Source organism: Antechinus flavipes, chromosome 2 (genome assembly GCF_016432865.1).
Source record: "Antechinus flavipes isolate AdamAnt ecotype Samford, QLD, Australia chromosome 2, AdamAnt_v2, whole genome shotgun sequence".
NCBI classification, from domain to species: domain Eukaryota; kingdom Metazoa; phylum Chordata; class Mammalia; order Dasyuromorphia; family Dasyuridae; genus Antechinus; species Antechinus flavipes.
The window spans coordinates 522,432,432-522,458,583 of NC_067399.1; the positions used below are offsets into that span (position 1 = coordinate 522,432,432).

The 26,152-nt window shown below is 32.8% G+C and overlaps 1 protein-coding gene across 2 annotated transcripts in view; it reads right to left on the bottom strand.

Annotated features, from left to right (window-relative positions):
- The window catches only part of TRPM7 (transient receptor potential cation channel subfamily M member 7), a 134,344-nt gene that overhangs the window by 39,653 nt on the left and 68,539 nt on the right, over nt 1-26,152 (bottom strand). For both annotated transcript variants that reach the window (XM_051980642.1, XM_051980643.1), the window contains exons 10-20: nt 22,483-22,555; nt 17,424-17,524; nt 15,081-15,215; nt 13,561-13,614; nt 10,704-10,844; nt 10,311-10,445; nt 8,914-9,194; nt 7,424-7,652; nt 5,781-5,936; nt 5,555-5,698; nt 4,664-4,792 (exon numbers count right to left, since the gene is read on the bottom strand). In XM_051980642.1, the coding sequence (XP_051836602.1) occupies nt 4,664-4,792; nt 5,555-5,698; nt 5,781-5,936; nt 7,424-7,652; nt 8,914-9,194; nt 10,311-10,445; nt 10,704-10,844; nt 13,561-13,614; nt 15,081-15,215; nt 17,424-17,524; nt 22,483-22,555 (1,578 nt within the window). The remainder of the gene's footprint in view (nt 1-4,663; nt 4,793-5,554; nt 5,699-5,780; nt 5,937-7,423; nt 7,653-8,913; nt 9,195-10,310; nt 10,446-10,703; nt 10,845-13,560; nt 13,615-15,080; nt 15,216-17,423; nt 17,525-22,482; nt 22,556-26,152) is intronic.

Here is a 26,152-nt window from a genome sequence, read left to right on the forward strand (position 1 = left end):
GCAGGAAAAGAGGTATATTAATACACCAATGATGGAGCTGTGAATTAGATCTGTCAATGGAGAGCAATTTGGAATTATGTTCAAACGGTTACCAAACATGTGTACATCTTATGAATCAGTGATACCAGTACCAGGCTTATATGCTTAAGAGATCAAAGAATGAGGAGAAAAACCTTCTAAGTATAAAAACATTTTTGCAGCCTTTTAGTCAGGTCAAGAACTAGAAATTTAGTGGGTACTTGTCAATTACAGAATAGTACTGTGATAAGAAATTACAAAAGGTACAATTTCAGAGAAATGGGTAAGTGGTAAGACTTGTACAAACTGAAGTAAAGAAAGCCAAACCTTAATATGTATTTACATTGATTTATATTGATATTAGCAACTTTAATATTAACAGTGACTCTAGTTGCCAAATACAATTTGGATTACTCCTACCATCCTTTCCCTTTATTTCTATGCATGTATTGCTAGATGAGGCTAAACAAAGTTCAATCACTAAACTGTGGTAAATTGGTCCACTACAAAGTATTATACAGTCACAACTAGGCCCTCACTCTAGCAAGACAATAAATAATTTTATGCATCCCATTTATCATAGCATACTTTTTGAACTTCTTCAAAAGAGTACTGGGTGTATCACGGTGATTTTGTCAAGGAATGAATGCAAAAATTGCTATTCGGGACTTAACACTTGTCAAAAAGAAATAAAAAAGCAAAAATGATGGGAACCTTGAGATAAAAATCATACTTTGTAATGAAAGATAACTTGAGGAAAGATGATTTAATGCTATTTATTTTTTATTTTGGTAGTCTGATTTTCCACCTTCTTTTGGGTTTCTCAATTTTATTAGACTTTCAAAAGAATCAAATTTTAATTATGATGATACATTCATATTGTTTTTTAATTTGTTTCTATTTAATTTTTGGCTTATTTTGAATTTCTAATAGTTGAATTGTATAATTGGTTCATAAATATTTTCTTTCTATTTTCTTAATGCATGTTCTTAGAGGCATAATTTTCCCCAAGGATTGCTTTAGTGTATTTCAGAAACTGTACTATATAGATTACTATTCTTGTGATTCAGTTATTCTTTTTATAAATTGTTCTTTGTTTCACTCAGATGTAAAGATATCATCATCTCAATTTAGTTCTATATTTTTTGTGTTCCTTGTATTACTATTTTGTTCCAATTTATGTTGTAAGGATGTTTACTATTTGCTTTATTTAGAATTTCTTTGTGTCTATTTTCATAAAGGCTGGAATGTTGCTAGAAAAGTGTATTCTTTAATAATTTCATTTAAAAGATGTCCTATGTTTAAAGTTTTCCAATGTTCTGCTGACTTTTAGAAATCAGTTTTTGTTTCTCTTTCTGCTCGATGTTCAAAACTCAAAAATAGGAACATTACACTTTACATACAATCAACTTTTCTCTTATAGATTCAGATGTAATGCCAAGTGATAAATATAAATTTAATACTATACTTATTTCCCATAGGTTAAGCATACTAGTTTCATTATATAATTTTCTTGATGCTGAATTTTTTAATACAAATACCATGACAACTCTTACTTTTTTCACATTCATGTAATAATCTTTTATTCCTGCTTCTATTTTAGTTTTACAAGTTTAATTTTTTAAACATTTCTTCTTGTAGATAACAAATTGCTGACTGCTGTTTTCTTATCTGTCACTGTCTTTCATTTTTTAGAGTTGTCTAATTCATTCACATTTAAAAGACAAGACTATTCGGTCTATTTCCATTTAACTTTTTTATTGCCTTTTTTGTTCAGAAAATAGATTTCAATTGAGAAAAGGAATAAATATTGTAGGATGAACTGAAATTTTGTAAAGCAAAATAGCTCAGGAAGGAGGAAAAACTCTTGAGGATGAAATCTGAAGGCAAATATATGAAGTTACAACAAAGAAAAAGGGAAGTTGTCTAAAGCAACCACCCTGGGTGGATATACAGGGAACTTATTAACTTAGATGACTTCAACAGCCAATAAACATTTATTAAGCACCTATCATGTGATAGGCATTATGCTAAGTCTGGAGATACAAATATGAAAAAAAGAAAAGACAGTCCATGCTCTCAAGTAGCATCCTTAAATGGAGTTTAAAGCTCCACACTCAAATCAGAGGTGCAACAAATAGTGATGAGGTGAAGTACAGCAAAGCTGATCTGTAAGGATGAAGTTTTCCCAATATAATGAGCTTTCTGGGACCTGACAGAGAAAAAGAAATCAGAGGAATCTCAGGATACTATAGCCAAGTGAGAGATGACTTAGAAATCAGATTTTAAAAAGATGTGTAAAGCAGAGAATAAAAGCAAGGATGGGTAACAAGGATGAATACAAAAATATAAAAATTACAAAGCTGTCCACAGGGGAAGTAATATCCCATTATGATTGGTTCAATTGCTCCCAAACTTCTGGAAATTTAGTTTGCCTTTAGCTCCTTGTCTTATATAAAGCTGGTATGAATATTTTTGTACATACAGGATATTTTCTTGCTGCCAATAATTTCACTGAGGCAAGCCTAAGGAGAAGGACCTTTGAGATCAAAGGATAGAACAATTAAAAATTCTTGCACCCTGAGCTCTAATAGTACTGAAAGATTCACCTGTTTGCTGTACCTTTTCAATTTATCTCATAATATTCTTAGCTTTTTTTTTTTCTAATATATCCAAATGAACTTTATTTTGTTTAATAATATGAAGAGCAATCACATAAGATACTGCTTCTGAACTCTGGCTGTCTCTCAGGCCTTGATCCTTTCCTCTTGCTTCCTTCAGGTCTTAGTTAAAAATTCCATCTTCTTTAGGAAGCCTTTTCTGATTTCTCTACTAGTGCCTTCCTCTTGAAATTTATTTTGTATGTATCTTGTTCGCACCTATTTGCTTATATAGTTTCTCCAATTAGAACTGAGGTCCTTGAAAGCAGATTGTCTTTTGTCTTCTTTGTATTCCTCTATGTGCCTAACACAAAGTGCTTTAATAAATATTGACAGACTAGTAAAATGTGTGTAAAGAGTATACTCTTGAAGAGAACACTTAAGAAGAGGACTATTTTCTTTTTTTTCACTGAGGCACTTGGGGTTAAGTGAATTGCCCAGGGTCATACAGCTAGGAAGTGTTAAGTGTCTAAGACCAGATTTGAACTCAGGTCCTCCTGACTTCAGGGCTGGTGCTCTATCCACTGCATCTAGCTGCCCCTGACAATTTTCATATATCTTTGAAGGACTGTCTGTGCAAAACAGATCAGACTTTTTTCTTCCTGGTCCCAGGGTCAGGAAAAAGAAGTAATAAATATGAACTACATAAAGTTGTGCAGCAAGATAACGGTATAGATATGTATACATATATTGAATTTAACATATAATTTAACATGTATTGGATTACCTGCCATCTAAGGGAGAGGGTGGAGGGAAGGAGGGGAAAATTTGGAATGAAAGGTTTTGTAAAGGTCAATGTTGAAAAAAATTACCCATGCATATTTTATAAATAAAAAGATATAATAATAAAAAAATTTTTAAAAAACTTTATTAGCATCTATCTTTGCATTTTTTGGGAGGGGGTGGTGGTAATAACATGAAGATTAAAAGTTTAAGTGATTTTCACAGATGTGTACTCTGATTGAATGGTATAAGCCTCCTGGCTGTTCTTTGCAAAAATATATTACTTCATCTACTGATTGTACATTTTCATTGGCTGACTCCCACACCTAAAATTCTTTCCCTTTTCGTTTCCCTCAAGTCTCAGTCACTATCCTTTGCAAGAATTTCTCCATCCCTTAAAAATGCTGGTGACTTTCCTCAGAGATGATCTTAACTCCCTCACAGTAAATCTCATTTATGTAATCTGATTTGCGTGTTGATCATAAACTGTGAGGCCTACTTGCTATTAAAGCATAAAGAAAATTTTTATCTTATAAAATTTACTTTTCCTCACATCCAGTTCGTAGAATTCCTAATTCTTTCAAGGTTCAGTTGAATTGTTACCTTCTGTACAATGCCTATCCTAATCCCCCTAGTTGTTAATGGTCCCTCCCTAAGGAAATAACATATATAACAAAAATATTTTTAAAATTAACTACTTCCAAGAGAAAACAAGCTCCTTCCTCTATGTTAGTTTGCCTCACCTCTTCCAAAAATCATCTTGTTTGGGAAAGCTTTCCAAGATTAATCTCAGCCAAGGAGAGTTTTACTTTTACCTAGAACAGTGCTTGGGACATAGAAGATACTTAATATTTGTTGCCTTCTCATTAGATTGTAAACACTGATCCAGACATTAAATGAAAAACTAAATTAGAAAGAATTTAAAGTTTATTTTCATTTTTTCCTGTTTTGAAAAAATACCTTTTTTTTTGGTTGCATATCCTAGAAAAGTAGTAAATAAAGAAATGTTTGGAAGCAACCCAAATCCAACCCTTCTAAATTTCAAAGAGAAAAATTCATATGGCAATGTGATAGCTATTCTAAATCTGGTAGAAATCTTAATTATATAGTTAACTACTCAGTTACATAATGTGGCCGTTTTTTCTTGTTGTTTGTTATAGAGTAGGTGCCTATATAGTAAATTACATGGCTAATATGACAAGTTTTGTATTAGAAGTAAAAGAGCAAGTAATTCATAAGAAAAAAAGTACCAACAAACATACCTCACGAATTTTTTCAATCGCATAGGTGAAAATGTAAGCAATAACAATCCATTCTTGAACTGAAGGTAACTGTTCCATTTGTACAAGAACCACAAATGTATAAAGCATCAGAAACCCTAAGTACGCCAACTAAAAAAAATTAAAAAGTTAAATATCGAAAAATATTTATTTAACAAATAAATGTTTTAGGGGTAATTATTTTTATCCTGTTACTTTCCTGAATAAAAACCTAAGAGGAATTCACTAAAACAAACTTTATCAACAGTGTACAGTCACTGTGTACTTACTATGAGAGAGCTCAATGACTTGAATTCAAATGTAGCCTTTTACCCTTGCTTATTACTCTTTGGGTAATACTGAGAAATTGCCCCAGGTTTTTATCATAAAATAGGACTTGTATCAGCACCCATCTTCCAAAGTTATTGTGAGAATAAAATAAGATACTCTGCAAGCCTAAAAGCATTACATAATGCTATTACCACTGATCTATCTTACTGATGAATTACTATAGACATTAAGTGATCATGCCAGTCAAATTTTCTAATCTCATTTTCACCATTCACACCTATGCATAAGCCATTTGTTCTACTATGCTAATATCTTACCTCTTAAAAAAAAATCATCTTCTTTAGAAAAACCTTACAAATTAATCTGACCACTATCTATTGCACTTCATGATTCAGGTTATACAATATTCATTAATGCTTTTTTATATACTGCTATACAAATAAATGCTTTTCATTACAACACAGTTTAAATATTTGTAAGGGTTACTAGAAGCAATTTTATAATTACAATCGAGTTGTATACATAGAATTGTTCATAATACTTTAAAAAAAATTGTCACACATATTAGGTTAAAAAAAAACAAAACACCGGAAAGACACTTACTGTGTTAAACCAAAATTTCACAATTGGTGCATGGTAAAATGCATAAAATTTTCGAGTGATTGGCAGCTTTTTAGGTTTCACTTGTATGTCAAGTTCAGTCTTTCCTTCATTATTTTCTAAAACTTTGATTTCCTTGAAGATTTCCTAAAATTAAAAAAATCTGATTAGCTAGTTACTCACATTAAGCTTAAATTTTGCTTCTTTTTTCTATGCACTCCTTCCTTACCAAAGGAATTTCTTCTGTAATATTTTGGAAGTTGTTTTCACTGTCTTCCATGGTCATCTGATGAGCATCTTGAGATTGTGGGATGTGGGACATTTCTGCCTTGGTTTTATATTCCAGCATTAATATGGCAGGTGGAACTAAGATGCTTAAAATCACCTAGAAAATTAAAAAAACTTACAATTTGCTTCATAAAAAAAATCAGGTTTTAAGTAATATCAGTAAAAGATCTAGTATATCTTTTAATAATATATTACTAATGGGGCTGTTTGTTTTTTCCTTGTAGGGACTTTTCATTGGGGTAAGAAATTCTGGCGAAACAACTCCTTCACTATTGCAATTTGACAATTGCTTTGAAACTTAGAAAGTTACTGAGGCACAGAAAGGTTAAGTGATTTACTCATGATTAAAAAGGTGAGATGTGTCAAGAGGAGGAATTTTAGCCAAGGTCTCTGTAACTCTAAGAATGGTCATTTATGCTTATCATTACTATTACTAGTTAGTAGATTTTTTTTCCCCCTCTAAGTAATATGTAAAAAAGGAAAAAGTTTGGAGAAAATTAGTTTCTGTTACTGATGTATGAAATTTAAAGAGGCTCAGGTTGAATTTTGTTATAGAGCAAACAACAAAATGTTCAGGGTTTATTATTTTTGGTTTTGTTTATCAAATTTATATACTTATTATAAACACAAGGAAAGCTTTCTGCAAAATAAGAATATAGACCAATTATTTTCTGTTATTTCATCTATTAATTTATATAACGATATATTTTGCCTTGAATTCATATATTGCCTAATCAAGGAATTTTAAATTTAGAAATATTATTTTGACAAAATATTCATAGAATACAATAAAATACAACCTCCATTAAGAGCTACTTTTCCTAATTTTAATCTGAATCTCTTTTTTTAACTATTCCACATCATGGCCTACGCTTACTCAGCATGTGCCTCTATAAAGAAATGTAAATAATAAAGACTTATTTCTATAGAAAGTTTATCTAATGCCTTAAAACTGAAATATGAAAAAATTTATGTAGTAGGTTTTTCTTTGTTAATCTTTCATCACTATTTTTTAGTAAGTGATTAGTATCTATTACACATCTATCTACGTTTGCCTATAATTAAGGACTACTTGCCTGTTTACTGCCTTGTATATTTCTGTACCTTATTTGGAAAAATATAATAGAACATCAAAAGAAAAATTTTAAGATACTGCTTCCTTATAAGGTAAGAAGCAAGACAAACATTTAACCAAAAATTTTAACCTTAAAATAATCATAGCAAAACAAAAAAACTCACTAATAATGTCACAAAAAATGTTATCAGAGGGATCCAGTATTGAACATGTCATTGTCTGCCTTTAATAGCTGCCAGGACAACAAAAGATAGTCAGGGGCACTGGACTTAAAACTTCTTCCTCTCTCTCACCCTTCCAGCTAGGTAAGTAACAACAATCATTCTTAGGTTCTTGGTAATCTACAGTGTCTTTAGTGGCTATTACAAAAGGAGTATCATACTATCTGGCACAACAGACTACATAAGGGGCTTCCAGTAATTTAAGAATTTTTCTTTTCTACTACAAAATCAACACAGCTATCTTATTTAGCTTGATATATAAAATAAGAACGATGTTATGAAATATACCTTATACCATGAGTTTTTTCTCATATTCAGCCTTCCCATCCACATATCAGATAATAACATTTGGGTACAGGTGTGAGCAACAAATGGTCGAAGTCTTGAAGAGACTGCTAACTTAAGGCAGGTTGAATTACTCCAGTTTTTTAGTTCATATGTGAGTAATTTCATGGCCATCGTTTCATCTTGTCTGAAAGATTGTTCTAGAAGCTCTACTGCCAGCTGACCAAAATCACTACCAAAGAAAACAAAATTAGATACAAATTATTGAGTTGTTGATTTCCATTTATGGATTTTCCCTTTTTATATTATTCTATAACATTTTTCTCCTATGGCCATGCCAAACACTAGTCCAGCATCAGGCTTTCTATTTTCTACTTCCAATGTATAACATACATTAGAATTATTCAAATGCATACAAAACTAAGACATGTTCCAAACAAATCAGCAAGGTAAATATTATTTCTTTAAAATTTGGATTGTGTGCCTTTTAGTATTTTCACAAGTTCTGAAACTGAGGTTTCCTTGTTCACCTTTCTGAGAAATAAATTTGTAGGCCTCTGAAAAAGGAGAAAAGCCAGAACAATTTAGCCAATGTAGTATCTATATAGATCTTAAAGTGGGAACGGTATATTTACAGATGAACTGATAGATCCCAAATGCAAAAAAGGACAGCGCATGCTTCCATTACAAGGAAAAATCTAACTTAATGATTATTAAATCATGTAGAAGAGTATTTGGGGTTTCTACAAGCTATAGTACCATTTTACAAGTACACAAGGGCTTCTTGTTCTAAAATATGTACCATTATAAGCCTTTAGAAAAACCTCTTTTTTAAGATGCAGAACATTGTTTTTTAATTTAAAAAAAAATGTGTAAGGCAATCAGAGTCAAGTGACCACCCAGAATCATATACTCAGGAAGTGTTAAGTATCTGAGCCCAGACCTAAATCCAGATCCCTCCAACTTTAAGGGCCAGTGATCCATTCACTGCACCACCTAGTAACCCCCAGAACAATTCTGTATCACATTTTCCTTACTGCCAAAGCCTCAAGTTAAATCATTTGTGTTTAAATTTCCACAATTATTATTGTGCAATTGCTGTAGATATGATTTAACAAGTGATTTGCTACTTTGCAATATATCTATTTGTTTTCTGAAACAACACACACACACACACACACACACACACACACACACACACACACACACACACACACTTTAATTCCATCAACTTAATTGTAAATTAAAGTTCAAAACATTTTTGCACTCCCTACTCATCTAACATTTCATTTTATATAAACCTGAACCAAGAACTTCTTTTAGATGCTTACGCAAAAAAGAGATTAAAAAAAAAATCTCATAAGTGATGTCCTTTCTTAACTTGCAAAATAAAAGTAAAAGAAAATTATATATTAAATAGTAGATAGCATTGCAGTAACCCTTGTAGTTATTTTATGTCAAAAAAAAATTTCATAGAAGAAATTGTAATTTACTTTGAATACTGCTTCAGTTCTTCTGATGTGTCATCAACCAGGTCACTTTGTTTTGCTTCATATGCCATGGAACGATACATCTTACAGGCTACTAATGCTTTAGCCATGGATTCTTCACCATGTTGCCAGAAAAAAAGGGCCATAACTTGCCTCTTCATAAGGCATGCCCAAATTAAGAGTTCATTGAGTGGATAAGGAAACCGCCTAGTTTCAGGATCATCAATATCAACAATTTCATCTTTGGTTCTTTTCTTCTTTCCTTCTTCCACAGCAGTGTCGATCTTGAGAAAATTAAAAAGAAATAAAGTAAAAAAAAAAAAGTATTGTGGCATTTACAAGTTTAGAAAGGTTTTACAAAATCAAATCCATTTATATTTACAATTTAGTATGATACAACATTATATATAATTTAGTCTAAGTTCAATTGTAAACACAGAATCCAAAAGCTTTCCCTTGGAGGTGTCCTATTAAAACAGTCTAGTCCTATTCTCAAATACTTTATTTTATTTAAAAAGCCAAATTATATTATAAAAAATGATAATTATAAACTAACACTCATTTTTTCATGGAATATCATGCAAAAAAAATTGAAGCATAATTTTAAAAAATGCAGATAATCCTTTGGGGTGTATTATGATCAGAAATGGTCTGAACATTATTTGCTGATTAAAATATGAAATAAAGTCACATAAGGTTTACCCAAATATCAGGGGAAACAAATAATGAAGATGAATTTTCATTTACATATGTATTGTTATTCATAATATATTTTTGTCTTATCAAATACTTTCATTGTTCTATCCGGCAATATTGGGTAAAAGATGAAGAGAACAAATATTAACTAAGTGCTACCATGTGTCAAGCAATGCATTAAGTGCTTTGCAAATGGCCTCATTTGATCCTCAAAGAAACTCTGAGAATTAGTTGTGATTAGTAAGCTCCTTATACAATGAAAAAAAAATTGAAGCAGTCAGAGGCCAAACTTGAACTCAAAACCATCTAATTTCAGGCCCAGAGTTCAGTTTACTGTCCTATAACACCTATAGCTTCTTTATGTTTCTGTAATTTGAATTTTAATATTTCTGTTCCTATCTCCAAATGTATATGCCTATGAACTGACTTTTAATGCTTTATGAAACATTTTAAAAAATACAAACAATATAAAAAAGAATATGCCATTTGTCTTGAGACACGTTTATTTTTTCATATGAAAAACTAAAAGATCTACTTTGTCATGATATCAATGTTACATGGAAAAATAAAGATTCTAAAATATCCAGTGTGTAAGAAAAATTCAAACGATATTATTCTGTTAACATTAAAAAATGTCATGTAGTTTTCTTATATTTAAATAATTTGGATCAGGCCCAAAGAAAATATTAGCAAACCAAAAATACCTTTGGTCTATAAGGCTGTGCAGTCTTGATGAAATGATTGTGTCGCATTTTTTCCCTTTTGTCTTCCCTATTACCAAAAGACTCATGACTTTTTCGCAACTGAGGAGTGCTGCTGGAAGTATTTCGTCCAGACCTCTAAAAATGAGAGTTTGTTAGTTTTTTACAAAGGTTTAATATAATGATATTTAAAGAATTTGCAAAAGCAAAAACAAAAACAAAAAACACTGAAAACATACATAAAAATTAGATAATACTACTGAAGTCTATGTGATTAGATTAAATAGACAATTAACTTTGATTACAATCCCAAAGGGTTTCTTAAAATGCCAAATGTAATTTTTCTTCCAAGTTTACAATATAAAGCATTCACTGTTTCTAAAAGTTTCTACATACCCGATTATTCCCACCGAGGCTGTTATATATTACTCGGAAACGTTTTCTAGTATAAGTGCATCTGTAGGTTCCTCCCATGAGGTATTCAATGACAAGTCCTATATCAATCAGAGTTATCTTATATCCTGGAGGAAGGTTCCCCTAGAAACAAAACATTATCATTAAATTTAACTTACTGCTATTCATGAATGAACAATTGACAAATTAAAAGTACAAATGGCTTACTTTTATCTTGTATGAGTAGATTCAACTAGGTGAAGAAAAAAAACGGTTCCTAGATTTATTAAATTTATTTCTACCTACTGAGTGGTTAAGCAGAACTAGCTGTAAGGAAAGAGAAAAAGGCATTCCTGACTAAAATGCCCTTCTGGAAGGAAATGTGTTACACCTGAGATCTAGGCCCTAAGAGAAGCCTTACTTACAAATCTAACCAATAGAAAGTTAAATGGAACAGGACTCTACCTTATTCATCCATACTAAATCTTTTCAGTAACTGAAGCAAGAAAACTAAAGAGGGAAGAAAAGACAGGCTTCTCTCCAAGTTTACAAAGTCCATTCTTCCTATACATTATAAAATATATTTTCCCACAGGAATGTTATAAATAGTGCTTGAATTCCCAGACTAATAACTTTTATATAGAACTTTAAGGTTTACAAAGCACTTCATATACATTATTTCATTTGATTTTGAGGTAAGAAAATATTAAGGTATGTTAATGAAATTCAGAAAGATTAAGTGATTACCACAGCTTTTAAGAATTAGAAGGTTCCCTAATATCTACATCATAATGTTGATTTGACTGACTTGACTATATTGCTTTCCAACTATGAAAACTACAATATTATAAATTTTTGCTTTTCAGTCATTTCAGTTATGTCTGATTCTTTTTTTATGGTCCCATTTAGGTTTTTCTTGACAAAGATATCAGAATGGTCTGCCATTTTCTTCTCCAGTTCATGTTTACAGATGAAGAAACTGAAGCAAATAGAGTTAATTGACTTGCCCAAGGTTACATAGGTATTAAGTGAATAAGGCTAAATTTTAATTTAAGTCTTCCTTAATTCAGATCCAGTGCTCCTATTGCACTCCCTGGCTGCCCATTTTAAATTATACTAATATAGGGCATTCAGTATGGATCAACAATTCTGAAGTCAGGAGGATCTGAGTTCAAATTTGAGCTCATACACTTGGGACGTTTCCTAGCTGTGTGATCTTGGGCAAGACATTTAACACCCCCGACAATTTATAGAAATAGAATATTTTTTGCATTATTAACCAAAAAGATTTTTATGTGTTAGTATGAAAATCTAATCCTCATTTATCACATTGTTTCCACAAGTAAATGCAACCTAACATCAGAACAATTGATTTACCGATAAATATTCTGAACACAAAATGATTATAAACCTAAATTATACAATTTTTATGGTAAAGGATTAGGAAGAAGAAAAAGAGGGAATGTTGAATTATACATACATGATTTTCATAGATCTTGTGTAAATCTTGAGGAGATTTCCTATTACAGAATAATAGGAGAACTTTCCTATTACAGAATAATGAATAGACATACAAGCCTGTTTCTCTCTCTCTCTCTCTCTAGCATTATTCTAAAATTTTTTTCCTGTAATATGTCCTCTTTCTGCCATATGGTTTATATTTATGACCTAATTTTGGCCTTCTGTCATGATCTATTCTTTCCAAATGTTCTTTCTATGTATCTCTTAATAGTTTATTTCATGAAATCTTATTTTTGAAAAATTTTGTAGTTGTATGTCTACTTTGAGGATAACTTCATTGCAGAAGTCCTCAAAAATCATAGATATTTTCACTTTATTACTGTCCATCTGCCTAAAAATATAACTTACAATGGATAAGTATGGTTATTTAGTTTCCAAGAGAATTCCTCAAAATGAACCAATTCATTCTGTATTCTAACAAATGCAAAAAATAAATTAATACATAAAATGAGCCAGCAATGTCCTTTATGACAGAATACTGTAAAGGACAAACTGGAGAGGACGAGAGGACAATCTCATAGGTAACAGAAAAGTAGAGCAAGCAACTTCTTCACAGCCCCACACCTCTCAAAAACGTATATTGCTTACATATGTAACTTATTTTATACTCTTTGGAAAATGCTCAATCATCCTGTCCTTTTGAGTCCATGCTGTATATGAAGAAAAATGCACATGGCAAAAAGATAAATAGTTAAATAAATGTAAGTACTATTATCGTAGCAAACATATAAAGGATAGCTGCATTGAAAAGTCTTGTCATATAAATGTATACTTACATTATTTTAATTTTTAAATTATCCTAATATAAATCAACCTAAGATCTTTTTTTGTTCCTGAGGAAATAGGAATAGAGAAGTATAAAAGAATAACATGACAAGCTTCTTTCAGGAGTCACTGATGTATTAAAAGTAATATCACAGGTCACTATACTTTGCATATTATATTTTTTAAAAATAAATTTTCATTAGCAACAATTCAAATTAATATACAATCAAATTTAGATAGTTCCTTTGTTTTCCTGACTCCTGGAGGACATTTTTACATTTATATTTATGATCAGTGAGATAACGGATGTGATAATGATTTGCTAGGGACTCGGAGAGACTAAAAGACTTGCTCAGGATCATACAGTCACTATATAGATCAGAACTAGAAGCTGACTTTGGTTCTTCTTGATTACAAGGCAATTTGTCTATCCACAATGCCACTACTTATATTGAATAATAGAAGAAATTAAAAAATTATTTTGCTAATTAGAATAATTAACTCTAGGTATCAATTATCTGTTAAGTCTTATAAAAATTAAGGGCTAACTATTTTTAAAGAAAATAAAACATACCTGTTTAACATCTCGAACAAGGTGAAATAGCATTGGATTAGTTGGGCCTTGTTTCTTTATGAAAAATGACAAAAAAAATTTACAGAAATTAAAATCATTAGAAAACTATCAAGAATTCAAAAATAAATATTTATTTGCAAAAAGATTCTGAGCCACTGATAATTCATACAAAGATTTTCCTATATAGGACCAGAGTTTTAAGGAAGTCGAGGTGAAAAGAATGAGTATCTTAGTCAAAAACTAATAACAGTTTAATCAATTAGTAAAGTAAGGAATTATCCACGTATAATACCCTTTTCTTGATTTCTCAGACACTAGTACCTTTGCTTCTAAAACATCTTTTATGTGTATATATATTTCAGATACATTTATGTCCTTGTTTCCTTCTCTTGCTAGACTTGAAGCTCACAAAGAACTAGGACTATTTCAATTTTTCTTTGTATTCCCCACAGTCTAACTTTACTGCTTTTCACATAGCTAGCACTTATACCAACAAATGTTTCCTCAACATAATAGTGAAAACTGATGAAATATGAATTATTGTATTCTAGTTAAAATTTATTTTTAAAAATTCATGCACACACATAAATATTCAAAAGTGCAGTGATTTTGTAAGTGTAGGGAATTTATTATATAAGAACTTCTGCCAAATCTACCTTCCCTGCTCCATGTTTGAAGCTCAAATCAAGTCTCTCCCTTACTTATTACTTAACAATAAGTTCTCTCCCTTTTCTAAATTCTTACTGAAAATCTGTATCATAAAGTTTGTAATGCCAGTAATATGACACCCTTTGACAATGCCTTGGAAGTCTTCTTTTTCCAGCAAAAACATTTAAGACATAAAGATTTTTAAAAATTTATTCAGGGAAAGCTAGGTAAATTTACTTTAAGTAATGAATATAATGAATTGCATTCCAGAAGTGGGGAAAAGTAATGCTTCACACTTTTAAAGAGATGGGAAAACTTAGTAGAAGGAAAAAAGTTTTGACAACTTAAAAAAAAAAAAATCATTACATGCATTTCCAGATCTAGTGAGCTTTCTCTTTTTATGAAAAACAAAAACCCCACTAACTAATCAAAATTGATTGTAATGGGCTGAGGCTTGAGTTGAACTCGGGTCCTCCTGACTTCAGGGCTGGTGCTCTACCCACTGAACCATCTCCTCCCCTTATGTTTGTTTCTCTTCTTTTTGCTTTTGCTGAGGCAGTTGGGGTTAAGTGACTTGCCCATGGTCACACAACCAGGAATTGTTAAGTGTCTGAGGCTGGATTTGAAGTCAGGACCTGAGTTCAACTCAAGCCTCAGCCCATTACAATTGATAAGTTAATCTCTTTGAAATTATATGCAAAAATCACCAAGGAAAGAAGATAAAGTTCTTCAAGTATTCTACAAGATCAAGGGTATGCATTACATTTTATAACATTTGACTTCATTGTAATGAATAACAGATTTCAAAAGCATTAACATGTAGTGGGAAGCAGAAGTTTTGTAAACTAGAATTTCAAATTTGAAATACTTACTGTGTTATAAAGTTCTTCTAGCCTAGGAATTGTAAGGAATTTGTGCATGCTTACTCCATTTTCAATAAGAAGTTTTACAAATGCAACTCTATCCATTACAAGGGCATCTAACATAGCTTGTTCCAAAGAGCCAACCTAAAAGGGAACCAAGATAGACAACCTATTTAAGCAATATTAATTAAATAAGACTTTCAAATAATTGAAAAATATGACCACAATAACTTTACTCTGAATATTTACACATACTTCTTCCTGAGAATTGAGAATTCTCTTCCTGAGAAAAAGAATCGTAATTAAATTATATAGATAAATAGAAATTCAGATTTCAGGCTGAGCATGGTATGAAATAAGGAATTCTTTAAAAATATAACACATTATTTAAAACAAGTAAATAGGATTTGAATGACTGAGATAAAAAGTAAAATGTAAAGAGTTTATTCTTTAGCTGTGTGATCCTGGGTAAGTCACTTAACCCCGATTGCTTCAAAAAAAGGTTTACTCTTTATTTGTGTAAGGTAAAATGTAAAGAGTTTGCTCCACATATATAAAATCTTACATTTTAAAAATTTAAACAAAACTGGAAGGAAAATTGACTATGATTTCAATCAATTCTAACGTTGCTAGAACATTAATAAGAAGAACTAATAAGATCAAAAAGTCACAAATATTATCATCTAGAAAAAAATGCCTATTTAATATTTAAGTAGACAGCATATAGAAATACTAGAAGCAGTTTCTCCCAATTAAAATTTTACAACTGCCAATATTCTCCAGAGAGAACAAGGCAAACACCTATAACTGAAGGACCCTCTCAGAATAAGTGAAACACTTACATTTCACATAAACAAACAAGAAAGGCTTGGGAATGTAAGGGATTCATTCATTCAGTCAGTCCATCAAAAAGCATTTTTAAGTATCTACTGTATTCTAGCTCCTATTACTAACTACTAAGTATTAGGGACACAAAGAAAAGCAGAAATCAGTCACTACTCTCAAAACCAACCTGAAAACAATTATGCATAAAATCATGTAAAGGATAATTAGGAGACAAATAGATCAATAAATGGAAAATAATGTAACATTAAGGAAAATAAGGCAATGACTCTCATAGAAGATGAGATTTTAGCTGAGATTTGAAATATGCTAAGGAAGCCAAAGTAGAGATGAGGAGTACTGCAGACTTGGAAAATAGTCACTGAAAATGTTGAGAGTGTAGATTATTTTATGTAATGAACAGTAAGGCAATGTCTTTGGACTGAAAAGTATGTTGTAGGGGAGTATATGGCTTAAAACCAGAAAGACAGGAAGAGGCCAAGCTGTAAAAGGCGTTGAGTCCCAAAGAGAAGGTTTCAGGGTTGACCTGCTAGATGACAGTGAACCACCGGAGTTTACTGAGTGTATTGTTGGGCTGACGTGATCAGAATCAGATTCACGAAGATTTATTGGACAGCTGAGTGGATCATGGTGTTTCCTACTACTGTCCAGGTGTGAGGAGATGAAGCTTGCACCAGGATGACAGCAGCATCAGAAGAAAGAAGGGAGCATGTATAAGAGATGTTAAAAAGAGACAATCAAAAGCACATGGAGAAAGACTGAATATGGAAGAGTGAGGGATTAAGGATAATTAAGCTTAGGTAACTGACCCTCAATAAAAAGAGACAAGAAGTGGGGAAGGATTAAGAGGAATGATAATGTGTTCAGTTTTGGAGATACTGAATTTAGGTATCTGTGAAATATAAAGTTTGAGATATATTATAGGTGGCGAGAGATATGAAACTAGGGGTTAAAGACTAGCTAAGTGGATCTAAGAATCATCAGTACAGAGACAACTGAAACCAGGGGAGCTGAATAAGTCACCAAGTGAAATGGTATCGAGGTGGAGAGGAAGGTCTAAGACAGAACCTCGTGGTAAGCTCATAGAAAATAGTTGTGACCCGAACAAAGATCCAGTATAGTCGTCATCAGAGAGATAAGGTAGAAGGTAAACCAGGAAAGAATAGTTAGTATCAAAGAACAAAATATTGAGAAGAGAGTGATCAAAAGCTACAGAGAGGTCAAGGAGGCTAGACTTAACAAAAATGGGTTAAAAAGTAAATTTTAAAACATGTAGATAGAATATGATAATGGCAATAGAAATGTTTTGACAATTTGAAGAAATATGAATGGGGAGAGAGCATTTTCAATCGGAGGAAATCTGAATGCATCTAGTGATCAAGAGGATTAATCAATATGTTCATCTGGACTTGTTCTCATTTAAGTATATCCAAATGAAAAAAAGTTAAATCATAAACCAAGTGAATTAAGCAATTATTCAAGTTATTAGAATAAAGATTGTTTACATACCAGCCACTGTTGTCCATAAACAAATACGTGATTTTTGGCAATATCAACTCGATCCCATGCCAGTGTGAGAACAAGTTGGTCAAATGCAGATGCATTAGTACCTGAATCAAATAAGGGGATATATCAACATACAAAATCACCATCTTTTAAAAGATAAAAACCAACAATTATTATTCCCCTAAAAGATAAATGTTATCAAAAATTTTTTACCTTGCCATAGAGGTGTGAGAAAAATAAAGTAATATCAGTTTCAGCTCAATTCTTTCAGCTCAATTCAACAACCATACATAAAATATAAAACTAATTTACTTTTTGAAGGGAGCAAAGAATACTACATACTCAAGGATCATGAAACTCTTGCTAAAAGAAGTGACACCTAAATTGATACTTGGGCGTGTGTGCGTGTGTGTGTGTGTACTCAAGGAGAGTAACATGAAATGAACTTTCAAAGGGTTTTAAATTCCAAGCTAAGAAATATATCCTCCCGCCCTCAACAGAAAGAGGGAGAAATTGAAGCTGTGGTTTAGGACTATTAGTTTGGCAATTCCACATAGAGTGTATTGAAAAGGGTTTAAAAAAAAAAAAAAGAAAAAAGACTGGAAGCTGGAAAACCACATAAAAGGATGCTATTTAGCATTCTTTTGTACTTTTTAGTACAAAAGAGGGATGAAAATAATGTGCAATAGCACAGGGGACATATAAGTGGAGAGAACAGATGTAAGTCTTGACAACTGACTGTACCGAGAGGTGAAATATATGATTATACCTGGCTTATATCTTGGCTGTCTAGAACAATGATGGAGCTTCAAAGAAAAAAGACAAGTCTGAAAGCAAGAACAGTTTAGAGGGAGAGATATTACAATGTTAAAGGTACAGATTGGACAGTCAGGTGGTAGTGCCCACAAGGAATAAACTAATGGATTTAGAAGAAAAAAAATTATGAATAGATAGATTTCTGTTCTGGGTTGCCTTTCCCTGTAAAACGGTGAGATTCTTGAAGCCAGAGGTTATAATGCCTTTTATATTCTCAGTGCTTAGCACAGCTGGCTGATAGTAAGTACTTAATTTTAATTCTAGAAAGAAAAATCAGAAAATTTTCAGCACAGAAAATAAGAAAAAAAAAGACCAAGTATATACCTGTGGTCAGGAGTCTAGAGATGGATGATCCAGAAAATGAGACAAACATCTCTGGCATAGCCTAATCAGACTGACCAATGCCAAGTCACTTCTTCAGCCCCAAAGGGCTCTCAATAAGAATAACTGCTGCTTTCTCACAAAAAACAAAAAAACAAAAAACAGAAGCACAAACTGATGGCTTAAATGAGTCAAGAAGAGCTGTATTTCTATCAGCACTACAATGTCATAATCTCACTAATGTCTAGGACCCTTGATGCTCAAATTCCCTCATTAGTCAGTTAATAAACACTGGTCTCCTATAATATGCCAGACATTATGCTAAGCTTTGGAGATCCAAATGGAGGCAAAAGTTCTTGCCCTCAAGGAACTCATAATTTAGTGGAGAAAACAGTAAGCAAACAAATATGTACAAACAAATTCTATACAAGATAAAGAGGAAATCATTAAAAGAGGGAAGGAACCAGAATTAAGATGAATTGAAAAAGGTTTCCTGTAGAAATTGGAAAGTCAGTAGACAGAGATGAAAATGGAGAGCATTCAATGCATGGAAGACAGAAAATGCCTAATTGCAGCCAGCTTCATTGGATGAGAGTATGCAGGGAACAATGAATGGAAGATAGACTGAATAGTGGAAAGACTTGAGACGGATAGACCCACAAACAGACTACAGCTACAGGCATGAAACAATGAGGGCTTGCACCAAGGAGGTAGCAGTCAGGAGAAGAAGCATATTTGAAAGCTGCTGCAAAAGTGAATTCAACAGGCCATGGCAACAGACTAGATATGACAGAAAGCAATTAAGGATGGTACCTGAGTCATATGCCTGAGGAACTAGGAGGATGTTGCCCCTGTGATAGGGAAGGTAGAAAAGGGGAGGATTTGGAGGAGAAATCAAAGAATTTGGTTTTAGATTGGCTGAGTTTAAGATTCTGAAAGGCAGTTTGTAGATCTGGGTTTGGAGGTCAGCAGAAAGGTTGAGACAAGAAAGGTAGATCTGATAATCATTAGCAGAGAAATCATAATTTAATCCCTGGTGACATAATCACGAAGTAAAATATAGAAGAAAGCGAGAAGTAAAGAAAAGAAACCTGAAAGACCCTTATGGACGGAGGGTGAGATTTGGATGAGCAAGTAAAGGAAACTGAGAAGTCTGATAAGTAGGAGAACTGAAAAAGATATCCAAAAAAGTCTAGAGACAAGAATATCAAGGGGGAAAAAGGGTGATCAAGTGTCAAAGGCTACAGAGAAGTAGAAGAGAATGATTAAGAATAGGCCACTGAATATAGCAATTGAGAGATCACTAGTAACTTTGAAGAGAGCATTTTCAGTAGAATAAGGCCAGAAGATGATTTCTGAATGGTTAAAAAGAAAGTAAAAGGAGAGAAAGTGGAGATACCACTTATAGAGGCCTTTGTGAGTTTAGCCACAAAATGCAGAAGAGATAAAGGATGACATTTGCTGGAATGGAAAGATATGGAGTGTTTTTTTCAGATAGGGAAGATATGGGTATGTTTCTAAGTAGTAAGATATGAAGCAGTACACAAGGAGAGTCTAAAAATAAGCGAAAGAGAAGGGATAATGGGGGTGGGAGTGGAAGAGGAGGGTAAGGGGGTAATCTTTTGAAGGAAATAAGATGGACTAGGATAGGTGAAAGAAGAGAGAGGGGCAGAAGACATGTGATAAGATGAGAAAGTGAAAAAGAAGAGAAAACAGAACCCTTAGTCTATAAATCATACTGATGGGATCCCTGACTATAGGCATTCTGCTGAAATTCTGAGCAGTGTCGACTTTCCTTTGAAAACTCTTGTCTATGCAGCTAAGCCAAAAACGACTGCCTATTTCTATCTCAAGACGGAAAAGTGGAGGGTGGGGTATTACATGCTGAAAACCATAGCAAGAATATGTAAGAAGGACTAGATGGAGAGCTGTGCTACTGCTTATTATACTAACTCCTAAAGCTCCACTCCCTTAATTTATGAAAGTATCAGCTTCTCAGAGAATAAAGTATTGAATCTGACTATTTCTGAGTGATTTATCTTATCAATGTAAATTTGGAATTATTCAATTAAGGTAAATGCTCCTATAAATCATTTTAATAAGACCTTCAAATAGCTTTCTTGAACACAATATTTTTGCAAAAGATGTACTTAGGTAAAGAAAGCATCTATCCTGGAGAGCAATTTGGAACTATACTCAAAAAGTTATCAAACTGTGCATACCCTTTGATCCAGCAGTGTTACTACTGGGCTTATATCCCAAAGAGATTTTAAAGGGAAAGGGACCTGTATGTGCAAGAATGTTGTGGCAGCCCTCTTTGTAGTGGCCAGAAACTGGAAATTGAGTGGATGCCCATGAATTGGAAAATGGTTGAATAAATTGTGGTATATGAATATTATTGTTCTGTAAGAAATGACCAGCAGGATGATTTCAGAAAGGCCTAGAAAGACTTACATGAACTTATTGTGAGTGAAATGAGCAGGACCAGGAGATCATTATATACTTCAAAAACAATACTATATGATGATCAATTCTGATGAATGTGGTCCTCTTCAACAATGAGATGAACCAAATCAATTCCAATAGAGCAGTAATGAAATGAACCAGCTACACCCAGGGAAAGAACTCTGGGAGATGACTATGAACCACTACATAGAATTCCCAATCCTTCTATTTTTGTCCGCCTGCATTTTTGATTTCCTTCACAGGCTAATTGTACAATATTTCAAAGTCTGATTCTTTTTGTACAGCAAAATAACTGTTTGGGCATGTATACATATATTGTATTTAACTTATACTTCAACATATTTAACATGCATTGGTCAACCTGACATCTGGGGGAAAGGGTAGGGGGAAGGAGGGAAAAAGTTGGAACAAAAGGTCTTGCAATAGTAAATTTAAAAAAAGAAAAGAAAAGAAAGAAAGCCTCTATCTTCTCACATAATAATCAATTTACATACAACTATAAAGACTAAGCTTAGACCCAGAATAGAAATGAAGAGCCTTACTGCATTTTTTGCAGAGGTAGGCAAATTTATTAATGTAAAATATGGTATATGTTGTCACTGGTAATATTTTGATTGGTTTTCTTAATTTTTTTTTGGTCTTTTCTTAAATTTACTTTTCTGTTACAAGGCATGATTCATTAATGGGAGAGGGGAGAATGGAGTTAGGGGTAGGCAAGTAATGAGGGGAGCCCCAAAACTTTCACACTCTCTTGGATTTTGGGGGGGAAAGCTTGGGAAATTCCCTCAGAGAAGCTCTCTCCTGAGAGACTTGCCTCAGGGAATCAAGATAAAGTGGTTTTATTCTATTATTGGGGTGGGATTGGTTGAATCCAGGACCACTCCTATTTAACACAAGCTAAAGATCTAGATTTCTCTATTGATTTGGAGATTAGTCCAATGACACTCATTCAATTGGAAGATTCTCTATTCTGATTCCAACTCAGAGTGCTCCCAACACTTACCAAAAGCTACCCCTATAACAAGCTTCCTTCAACAAAATTCCTAGCTGAGGGCTAAAAGCAGGAATCATGCCAAGGAACCTCTCTCTCTCCTTGGCATAGCTGTGACCCTCTGTCCACTGAGAGGACATTCTCTTTCAGCATTACTCCCTCTTTATCTCTCTTACCTATTTCCCTCACAGGACTCTACTCCTCTTTACCTCTCTGTGGGGATTTCTCTGCTAGATCTTTACTTCTCTGTTGGGGCCTTGCCACTAAAAAAGTTGACTTCTCAGTTCTAATAATAGCCTCGACCAGAAGGGGGTTCCCACAACTCTCTGCCCTGCGCCGAACCTCATCATAGGAATATATTTTTAAATGAAGGTGTTATAAAAATAAAAGATAACATTTCAAAATAAAAGAAACATGCTATGTAGCACAGAAAATTTAGATCCACTTAAGTAAAACTTTAGAACTTACCTTTTAGCAGTGCTGTAAGTATTGCAACATCTATATCTTGATGTTCATCTGACCCAATGTGGAAAACAGTTATCTGTTGCAAAAAAAAAAAAAAAGCATATATTTATATTCATATTTTTACCTTTTAATATATCAAGCAATCTTTTATGTCATTTTAAATAAGGGAAAATAAAAATTATTTACCATAGAAATTTGTATTTCAATGTCACATTTAAAAATAGGACAGGACAGATAAGCTTATTTTCAAATAACAAACATATAATCATGGTATGATTTCAAAGAGGTTTATATAATTTTACTGACATGAAAACAAAAGACATTTAATGTGCCATATATCTCAATAATATGTAGATTCTTAATCCTGAGTTGAATTTAAGCTATTCTAGTACCTTTGAAAAAATTAATATTAATCTCCCTAAGAATGCTCCTGATTAAATATAATTAGATCTATAATGGGTGAAACCTAAATCTTAATCAAAACCAAATCCATTTGGTGCCTTTATCAATCAACAACCAAATTTATTTTGTGTTACCCGCTGTTTGTGGACACACATTGTGCTGCATATTGACAATTCTAGACATTTTACTTGCTTTTAAAAAATAAAAACTTGTTACCAATAATTACTAAAATAATTTTTAAAAAAAGAATAGAGCATAAGTAATAAGGATTTTTTTAAACATAAAAAAAGGATGTCAAGACCATAGATTAGAGAAGGGAGGAACCTAAGAGACCATCCAGTCCAATTCCATTATTATATAGATAAGGAAAGTAGAGTCCAGGGACATTAACTTTCCTACAACCAGAGAAATGAATTCATAATACCTTGAAGATAAAATAGTCATACCATTCTTCAATAGTTGTATAAAGAGGCAACTTTCAAAGGAAGAAATTCAAGCTATCAATGAAATACGAAGAAATGCTTAAAAGCACTAGCAATCAAATTCACTGAATCAACTCTGAATTTTTATAACATACTTATCAGATTGATAAATATATTTTTAAAAGTACAATGACAATTGTTGGAGGAGCTCTGGAAGGACAGACATGCTAATGTACTGCTAGTAGAGTTCTGAATTGTTATATACATTCTAGAAAACTTGAAACTATGCCCCAAAAATCACTATATTGTCCATTTATACAGTATATGTATATGGCTACTAGGTCTACATCCTCCCCCACCTTCCTCCAAAAAAATCTGGCAAAAAAAAAAAAAAAAAAAAGACACACACACACACACACAGCTAGCAGCTCTTTATGCCATGGTAAAAAATAATAATAATAATAAGTAAATTTGAAATTCAGAAGGTAGACCTCTATTGGGGAATGGCTAAACAAATTATGGCATGGCAATTAAACTTTTAAACTATTATCCAGATATGACAAACCTAGTGGGTTCTTTCATCATAAGATCCTTAAAGAGAAAAATAATCAACTAACATTGTAAACATGTACACCCCCCACAGGGTTCCTTCATCATAAGATCCTTAAAGAGAAAAATAATCAACTAACATTATAAACAGGTACACCCTCACACCCAGCCACTCCTCTCCTAACATGCTTCACACCACTGCACATCCTAGTCACCCTAGTAGATTACATAGAAACATTATCCTGAAAGAATTTATAAAATGTCTGAAAATGAGTGTGTGAAAAGTAAAACCTTTTGAATTAGTTCATTTCTATAAAGTATTTCTCGATATGTTTGCTACCTACCATAGTCCTTTAGTTATTAAAAATAAAATTAAAAGATGAACATTTAACTATAAAATTGTCCATTTTTGGTATTCTGTAGTCAGAATAATCTTCCTATGAAAATTAAGTGAACATTAGTATACAGACACCTCCCATTCTCAAAATAAGAATGATTATGATGCATTAAGCAGAAATTTAGAAGAAATTGTGAGAGAAAAAGCAAACCATTTGTCAGAGATACGTAAAGATCTAGTTGTTACTATTTTGTAAACTGTTAGTCTTTAAAGCTCGACAGATAAACAAGTGTGAGAGAGCCAAGAAAACTGGCACTAGAAATGTCAGAAATCTAGGGGCAATTCTAGCTATTAACTCCATTGATTGCTTCCTGTGACAACTAATTTGTATAAACTTTTAAGCCTTTATAATTTAATAAAAGTTTGAGTGCAACTATTTCTTCAAAGTAATCTTTCATTTCTCAGAATTCTCTTAATACTTAAATATTATACAATGTCAGCTGCTATTTCTTCTCAGGTCTTTTTTATAGTCTAATTAAAATGAGTTTAAAAAATACCATTCAACTCAACTAATTAGATTTCAGTCTTTTTCATAATGTATCCCAAAAGCCTAAAAACATTGTTTTATTTCTGATACATTTATTTAGTCCAGACTTTGTGATTTGATCCGTGTAAGGAGCTCTCTAATACGGAAATTCTCTTTATCGATGCAGGTATGAAAATCTTCTGCAATTAAAGTTTCAGAAAGATGCCCAGAAGCAACAGAGTAGTAAGGAAAGGTCCCTAGGACAGGATGAAGTGAATGTGGAACTTTCTGCAACACTCCATCTTTCTAATACTTTGAAGCACTGATGGGTTAAGTAACTTGATCACAGATTATATAGTCAATGAGGGCTTAAAGATAGAACTCAAACCAAGTCTTTCTGACTCATTGGCAGATCTCCAATATCTGATACCAATAAAATTTCAAGATTATTATTAATAATAATTTCTGTTGACAAGAGACATGACTGGGAGGAATCTGTCTTGATATTGAATACAATATTAAAAATGATTACACTTCTATGTCATATAAGCAACAAATGAAGGACTAGACATTTTCTCCAAGTCTTACAACCTCTCATACTTTTCCAAAATAGAAATTATGTGCCAAGGATAAAGCAACTTCAGCAATTTCCACAATAAAGGACATCCACAATCGAAAAAGTTTAAAACAAGACAAAACAAAATAAAATGTAAACCCAGCAAATGATACTTGAACTTATTTAGCACCTCTCCCCCATCCCCCACACTAGCAGCAGGGAAGTCACAATAGCAGATCCAAGGATGCAACACAGGGTAACATCAAAACCCACCTAAACACCAAGGTTCTCCCTCATTCTCCCACCTCATCGTGTTTCAGTGTGTAGAAATTCACTTGGGCCTTGACAGCCAGCTTGGCCACAGTCTGTCAGGAACAAGAGACTGCCAGAGAATACAAGCTGGAAGCACCAGTGATACAAAATTCTGAACTGTCAATGTAGGTAAAAGTGGGCTGTGCTGATAGTATGGGGAAAGGAAGAACTGCTGGTACCAGGGAAAAACTGGCTCTGAACTTTTGGTGCTGGGCCAGAGAACTAAGCAACAGAGGAGTAGGAAAGATCACTAGACCAGGATGAAGCCTTAAGAAAAAAAGCATAGCATTTAGTTGAGGCCTGCTTTTTTACTGCAAGAATCATTTGGAATCTAGACTGGTGAACCATAAATTGCTCCGTGTGGAAAGAGTTTAAAAGGCTTTGTGATCCATCTCCCAAGAAAAATTACAACCAGAGGAGAAGAGGCAAAACAAATAAGAAAATTGGAAGGGGGAAGGAAGGAAGGAGACAAAGGTCCAAAGCTTTTTGGAAGAAGAACTCTCAAAGACTTTGAACATGAATTAATAAATCAACACAAAAAGCAGTAACAAAAAGAAATATGGCATCCA